The sequence below is a fragment of the Notothenia coriiceps genome, unplaced genomic scaffold (genome assembly GCF_000735185.1).
Source record: "Notothenia coriiceps isolate Sejong01 unplaced genomic scaffold, NC01 NC01_scaffold00007365, whole genome shotgun sequence".
In the NCBI taxonomy this organism is placed as follows: domain Eukaryota; kingdom Metazoa; phylum Chordata; class Actinopteri; order Perciformes; family Nototheniidae; genus Notothenia; species Notothenia coriiceps.
Genome location: NW_011340066.1, coordinates 9,886 through 18,011, shown reverse-complemented (window position 1 = coordinate 18,011; position 8,126 = coordinate 9,886). Strand labels below are relative to the sequence as shown.

Here is an 8,126-nt window from a genome sequence, read left to right as displayed (position 1 = left end):
TACTCTCTTTATTTGCTTTAGTTTAGTAGATATCTACAAACAAAGAGTCGATATTTTTCTAAAACCATTTAGTGCTTCACATAATAAAATGTACAACGGCTGTAGCCTGGTTATGCTTTAGGAGCTGTAGGTGCATGTGTTACAGTGTGTAGGTGCGTGATGTACAGTCGGTGTTGTACAGTGTGTAGGTGTGGTACAGTGCGTAGGTGCGTGTTGTACAGTGTGCATGTTGTACAGTGCGTAGATGCGGCGGACAGACAATTGGTTTGGTGTCCTATGCTTACTTTTAATACTTGTAAATAAAACCCGTACTTTCAATTCCCCATTTCAGCGACCAGAGAAAGGGGGAGGGGGGGGGGGGGATATATATCTAGTCTCTGATTTTGCTACGTTATTATGAGAGTGCTCTCATACTTGAGAGTATATATATTTATATAAATATATGTGTGTGTATATGTCCGCATCTGTAGCCTGTTATTGTCTCATTATACCGCACTGTGAATGAATTAAAACTAAATATATAAGTCGTCATGAACACATCTGTCCATCAGACAGAGGGCTGCTGTGCCTCCGGTCATCATCAATGGACGTCTCTTTAAAACAGGGGTGCCCACTGTTTTTCAGCTTGGGACCTACTTTTAAAATGACCAAGTCACCGCGATCTTCCTACATTAAAAATGCTAAACATATATTTATTTATATTTATACTGACTATACCTTATCTTGGTGTACCTTGCATAACTGTATCAACCCGTCAAAAAAATATTTCCGGTTTGTTTTTAAAGTCCCGAAACAACGTGTCAGCTGCTTCAACGAATGCCTCTTTTATCATCTCTCCATCTTGGAAGGACTTCTTGTGCTTAATGATGGCGTGACTCACCCTGAACGATGCTTCGGTGGCTGCCTTTGATTTTGAAGTCACCTTTGTGAAAAATGCCTGCTGTCCGGACAACTGTGATTTCAGTTCCTTCACCTTACTCTTTCTCAGCTCGCTTTTAGGAGGGAAGTAGCGATTTGCAGATCAAACAAACGCACTTCGAATATGACATCGTGAACAAATAGTCCTCCTCCCATTCTGGATGGGAGTTGTACGTTTTTTGTTTCTTATACTTGGTCTAGCTTCCCCACTCATTTTTATACCCTTTCTTTAGTATAATAGTATTATTATAATACAATTACCCGCTCTATCGAAATCAGTCGGAAGTAGCAACGGCTCATTTCAAAATAAACGCCGATTTGCGTAAAAAAACTAGCTTTTCGGGGTTCCGGTGTTTTGTTTGACTTTAAATAAACAAAGTCTTGGCTTTCAGAATATGAAACTTTTATTTCCAAAATCACACGATAAATACATTTTTGAAGCTTGTAAAGGGAAGATGCAGCGCCGCCCCCCCTCCCTCCGGCTGAAATTATGAATGTAAGGCGTATAGTAATCATAGATAACACGGCAGGGTCCGTTACAGTTTGTTTTCATCTGATTTCAATTAAACAAAGTCTTGGCTCTCAGAATATTAAACTTGTTTCGGCAAATTCAGATGGGGAATACAACTTTGTAGCTCGTAACGGCATAATTACAAGCGGAGAACGGAATAACTTAACGTCACAGCAGGCATAACAACAGCCGGCGAACGCAAAATTACACAAACACATGTATACGTATACACACACACACACACAAACACACACAAACACACACTCGCGAGCTTCCCCCAGACCAGTAATCCAAACGAAAATATCTTCCCTCCGTAGTATTTTGATCATTTGCTCCGCTAATAATTAATCAGATCGATGGATTCCAGAGAGGAGGACACTTTAAAGGCCTTTTTCTCAAAATTATGACTCGGTTATATAATGTGACATATTTCGCTTAATATTTGGAGTACAAAAACAATCCTGATATCATTAGAAAGCTAGGAATCTCCTCTTTCCAACAGTGTATACAACTCAAAATGTGTCTTCGGGTCAATGCAACTGATTTTGATAGAGCAGGTCACATATGTAGTCTGTGGTGAACCATACCCAGCCTCACTCTTCTTCATGTGTCTCCCCTCCCAGTCGTATAGAGTGGGTGTGGCTGCACTGGGGCGAGTACCTGAAGGCCTACGAGGAGTTTGAGCTGTGGCTGACCAGGCAGCAGCGCAGCCTGGATGTGGGGGTGGAGCTGCAGCTGGGGGTGAAGGAGAAGCTTTGGCAGGTGGACCAGCAGAGGGTGGGGCTGAGCGACATCCAGGGCCAGGCGGCGCTGCTGGAGAGGCTGTTGGACGAGGCCTCCGCGCTCCACAACAGAACCCAGGACCCCAGCGTGGATCCCCAGGCCCAGGAGGGGTTGCAGGAGGACTACAATGATGTCAGAGACAGGGCGGAGGTGAGCTGCTGCTGCTGTGCTCTGACTACTGAGCTGTCACCTACAGCCTGCTGCATACTGACAGAAGGTTTGCGTGTAGAGTTGTGTAGGAATGACACATTTTTGTAGGCCAACCCAGAAGTTTGCATAACAAGGGTTCCCTCGACAAAAAGCTATGGGACTTTTTATGGGCACTTTTATAATTGTTGAAATGTAAATGCAGAAGTAAAAAGCTAACATTTCCTAAATGAAAGGCTATAAGCAAACTACATTACGGTCACATGACTTCACGTCACCACTGCTAAGCTAAAGGCGGCTAATGTTCATCGTGATGACGTTTAGTAGTCTCATTGAGTAACCTGTTAGCAACCGCTGTTTTTAAGACACATAAGGCGCTTTCACACAGCAGTACTTTTCCCACAAAGTTTCATTAGAACTTAGTTCAGGAGAACTCTTTAGTTCTCATGAACTAAGTACAGATCGCATTCACACCGGAATAAGTTCCCTGAGGGAGGATTAGGCAAATGAAGCCGCTGACTTGCTTCTTCTTATTCTGCTTTGGGTTTACTGGCAGGCCGCAAACAACTTCACGTCGTATACTGCCACCCCAAGTCCCGGCCGGAAGTCCCCGGGCGTTGGGGGAGCTTCAGTAGAAGCTGTGAAGCCTTCCGAGTAAATCGCCAGAACACCGACACCTCCTCATCTCCACCTCTCCCATGTTTTCTTTTGTGTTGCCATAAGTTAGTCTTTCTGCGTTTGTGCGCTGGGCTAATGCTAATAAGGCTAATGCGAGGATAATAAAATGGCGGCTTCACAAAACATTTTGGGAGTTTTACGGGGCGTGGTTTGCATTCCGCTCAGCCAATCAGACATAGGAACCTTTGTCTCCTACGAAAGTACCTGCTCTCTAGCAGGGACGGAAAAAGGGGTAAAAAGGTTCTCATTAACTAATTTTAGTCCCGGATCTTTTTGGTGTGAACGCGACATCTCGGAACTAGTGGGAAAGTACCGCGGTGTGAACGCGCTTATAGAAGTGGGGTATGTACTGATGTATTTAATGTCGTAGAACAAACGAGAAAATCTCTTAAACTCATGTTAACCACAGGGATCTAACCAAAAACACATTCATAAAACCATTGAGTTTTACACGAGGGAAATGGAAGTGCTAAAATGTTAACTAACTCATTTCCTGGTTAAGAACTTATTCCTGCACCACTCTATGCTCCCTGCTCCCAGGATTATATCCGTCAGTTAGTTAGAGTTTGATTGATTAATAGTTATGAGTCATCAACACAGATATTGCACAGGATGTATAGTACATGGGTTTGTGATTTATGTGAAAGTGCAAACAAGCAAGCCGGTAGAATAAGACTTTAAGCACAGGAGAAGAGAACACAAACAATCAAAGGACGCAAATCTAAATGATCCATGCACTGAGAACAATTAATCCTAAAACTAAGGATAATTTCTTTGTTTGGTTAAGGAACAGCTTCTGTGTAACAGGAAGAACATAGCTGAAGAAACAATGCCAACTGCTTGAAATGGCGAATATAATTTTGTTGTGGCCACACACACACACACACACACACACACACACACACACACACACACACACACACACACACACACACACACACACACACACACACACACACACAAACCCAGACGTAGCATATTATTCTGCTTACTACACAACAACTTGAATAAATCAAATATCTTATTCAACACATTGATATAAACTTGATTTAATTTATCTATAAATTATATTTTTTGATTGCGCTAAGAAATAGGCAGCGGCGACAGCTACTTAACTTAATATGATATGCACTGATGGAGGTGTTCTGTAACTGTCTGTTCACATTTTCTTTTCCATGAACCAGTCTTCAAACACTGCCAGAACACATACTGTGGCCCAATCCCAAACCGCCCCCTACACCCTACCCCTACACACTCTCCCTCCGTTTGCGCGTTCGCGCGGAGGGTCCGCCACATTAAGTGCTGTTCCAAACCAACGAGTGTGGAGCGGTGTGGAGGGGGAGTGGGCTATCAAGCCCTCAAACAGCCAGTCTGCATTGGTGCTGACTGAAGACCGGTCTCAACGCTGTGTGTGTCCGTAAGGAAACACGCTGTTTACAAGTAGTTCCAGCAAACATCCACTGATAATTGCGATGTTAACAACCTCATGATAGCCTCATATGTTTTAACTTAGGATCATACCTGTGTTTAGTCTAGAAAAAGGTAAATGTGTACATTTTATTATAAAGTTGTGTATATTTACAGACTGTTGCAAAAACTAAGAAGCTTATAAACATCAGGTTTAAAACTAAAAGAGCACAATGAAAGATGTTTGGAGTTTTATTTGAGTAATAAAGGGAGACAGCAGTTGACTGAATAATTTACATTCAGTGAGAGATGCTGAGGGATTAGTCCACACTAACATGCATGTCGGCTGCTTTTCTCCTCCATAAGCCGCATAATGAGACTGCTCTTCCTCTTCCCTTTTCAGACAGCTTTTCTAGTGTCACTCACATTTTACCACACACCCAAACACATTGTTATCTGCATCACACATTCACATAAACACACCAGTCTGATGGCAAATATCTCATTCTGAAGTATGGATTTAAATAATGCTATGTTTTACGGGATAATCTTCACCACCGTCTAAAAATGTAATGTGCTCTCAAGAGTCTATAGTTGAAAAACCAGACGATAGATTTCAGTCTCTCAGAATACTAATTCACACTTTTCGCTCTGATACGCAAATGTGTGTATGTTTGCTGTGAGATGTGTGTTGATTTGAACAAAGCTTTGTTGACATTTCCCCTGCTGTGCTACTGTAGGAGCGTCTGTCGCTGCTTCAGAAGATGGCTGAGGAGCACCAGACATACCAAGGCTGCGTTCACAGGTTCCAGTCCTGGCTGCTGTCAAAAACCAAAGAGCTAACTGATCTGATGGAGAGGGAGGAGACAGCGGAGAACAAGCTCAAAGCCTTACAAGTGAGACACATTCAGATGAATTAAGAAGCATGTATCTAAACCTGTCCTTTTAAACGGGAGAAGGGAAAATATGGTATTTGGAGTTGAATGAATATTGGAGTGGTGCAGTGATGATGTTTTTTTGTAGCCAGACCTATAAGTTATTAGAGCAAGGGTCCCCTCGACAAGAAGCAATGGGATTTTTCCATGGATTCTAGAATATTGCAAAAATAAGATAATCGCAAACACGTTTCTGATTTTTTTTTTTTGCAGGATACTCTCCACATATCAATACCACTTTAGGACTTTTGAAGCTAAAAAAGTCAAAGGCTAACATTAGGAACTACTTCACAGTCACATGATTGTTGTCACCTTCGATATGGTGGCTAATGTTCGACCTGATGACATTTAGTAGTCTCATTCAGTCCCTTGTTAGCAACCAATGTTTTATGACTCCATACACGTGGGGTATTTACTGACATATTTTATGTAGTGAAGCAAATACCGGTACTTAAAATCTCTTCAGCTTGTGTTAACCACATAACTTATTTGAGGCATCAAACCAAAAGTACATTAGAAAATCAATTAACTTTGAGAACAGGAAGGGTTAAAATGCTGACCTCATTTACAGGTTTTGTACTCTTTAAAAAAGTAAATATAATTATCGTCATGGTGGATCAAGACATACAAAGAGCATAAATGGATCATAAGACCAATAAGTGTTGGTTATTTAGCATTAGGGATGACAGCAGAACTTGTTAAGACACATGTATAACACTACATCATTCTAAATATAAAAATAGGAATCCTATCTTATCCAAATGTTACTGTACAGTGTATATTTCAAATGATGTCTGTCTTTGTTTTAGTGTGATTACAAACCATTAACACAGGCAACAATGTACACTTTTTACCGTCATTATTATTTTTGACAACTAAAATTCATAAATGTATTTCCTTTAATAATATATTTAAAGTATAATTTTAGGTAGCACAGATTACACATTTAAAAAAATATCCGTGTACCAAATACAATCCTCAAATAATAATTTTTAAAAAGGAACATTTTCTGTGAACATAGTTGTGCCTGATCCTTCCAGTTTCTGGCTGACATGTAAGAGCATGCCGAGTCACTCTGTTAGGCAATTATAGCTGTGGATGTTATAACACATGAAAAAATCATTGAACATGCACGTGAATAAATTATAGCGAAATTGCCATGTGAGGTAGTTCCACTTTTTTGGCAACTAGCCTTAATTGTTAGGATTTCAGTATTCACAAATATTTAATGTAAAAAAACATCAACCATGAAACCAAGTTGTAGGATATTTTTTCCATCTCAACCTTCTAATCCAACACCACTCATCTTTATCTCCTGCTGTGCCAGGCTCTGGATGACAGTGTGGCGGGAGAGGAGAAGACCCTGCAGCAAATCGAGGGGCTGTCGGAGGCGCTGAGGGGCACCACCTCCCCCTCTGGGGCGGAGGTGGTGGTGGAGGAGGCGGAGGAGCTGAGGCTGGGCTGGCAGAGGCTGAGGCAGGGTCTGTGTGAGGGTGAGGAGGGGCTGCGCTCCAGCCTGGACTCCCATAGTCAGTACACAGCCCGCTGCCAGAGACTGGGGGAGGACATCGGACACCTCAGGGTGCTGCTGCAGGGCCTGGACCAGGAGCTGGGGGAGGGCCAAAACCCCCCCGACCACACCGAGGAGCAGATGGTGGGCCAGTGGAGGAAATACACGGTACGTCTTCTTAACATATCTACAGTATTATTGAGTTAAAGAGGCCCTATTCTGCTTTTGAGGTTTTCCCTTCCCTGTCGTGTGTTCTATAGGTTTTTGTGCATGTCAATGGTCTGCAAAGGCTGAAATCCCTGTGTTCCCTCCAGAGGGAGTTTCTCTCAGGTGTATATTTTAATAAGGCGAGACTTATTTTTGGATTTAATTAATATTTATTTACAAGCACAAGATGATAGAAATGTGAAAAGTCTCATATCAACTCTACAATGTCCATTTCACAGTTAAAATAATTGTCCAACTTTCTTCCTAATGCAGCTTGCGTGTCACAAGAACGTGGATATCTTCAAAATCTTTAGCGAAAGAGTCTTTCAAGACATCCGCGGTTGTTTAGTTAAAGAGTGAAGCAGAATGAAGTGTTGAACAGTGTCGTGTAAAGTAACAACGTTGTCTGATTTATATAATCATATGCGCGGGCCGCTAGTGTCTGTTGATCTCCAGATTAACAGCAGCATGAGAATAACCGAAAGTGCCGATGCTCCATGGCGGAGGCTCCGGTAGAAATTGCCGGGATTTGCGTTTTTACCCCCTTAATGTCTGACCAATGGTTGAACAGCATTTCCGCACACATGACTTGTGTTTAAAGTTTATAGTCCGTTTGAGTTTTGCCTGTGTGAACGCAAACCGGACCTTCTGAAAAATGAAACAATGTAATAAACTGTCGTCTGGTGCGCACCAGATTAGCGGACTATTTGGTTGCGAATGCACCCTAAGAAAAAGGTCAAAAAAAGGCATCGATCTCACCAACCTAGGGGGCAAAAAAAAACCCGGCTCTCACTGTTTGCTGCTCAATCTTTACCATCCTCACACTCCATTTGTCTCAATTTCCCTTTAGCAGATCATACAAAGATCTAAATGCCCCTTTAGATGGCCCCTTTAGGACTCGGGGGGGGGGGCGGGGGGGCGCAGAGGCTAGTTGGAATTAATTTCAGTTTTCCCGCACTCTTGCGGGAATATCTCCGCAATGGAGCGAAGCTAGGTTTCACCTTCGATTGCATGATAATAGCCGCGCACA

The 8,126-nt window shown here is 42.3% G+C and overlaps 1 protein-coding gene across 1 annotated transcript in view; it reads left to right on the top strand.

The window, feature by feature from the left end:
* Positions 1 to 1,999: 1,999 nt before the first annotated feature.
* Positions 2,000 to 8,126, top strand: part of LOC104943996 (nesprin-3-like) — a gene marked incomplete at its 5' end in the record, with an annotated part of 12,369 nt that continues 6,242 nt past the window's right edge. The window contains 3 exons of the mRNA XM_010769463.1: positions 2,000 to 2,362; positions 5,185 to 5,340; positions 6,707 to 7,057. Of these exons, the coding sequence (XP_010767765.1) occupies positions 2,000 to 2,362; positions 5,185 to 5,340; positions 6,707 to 7,057 (870 nt within the window). The remainder of the gene's footprint in view (positions 2,363 to 5,184; positions 5,341 to 6,706; positions 7,058 to 8,126) is intronic.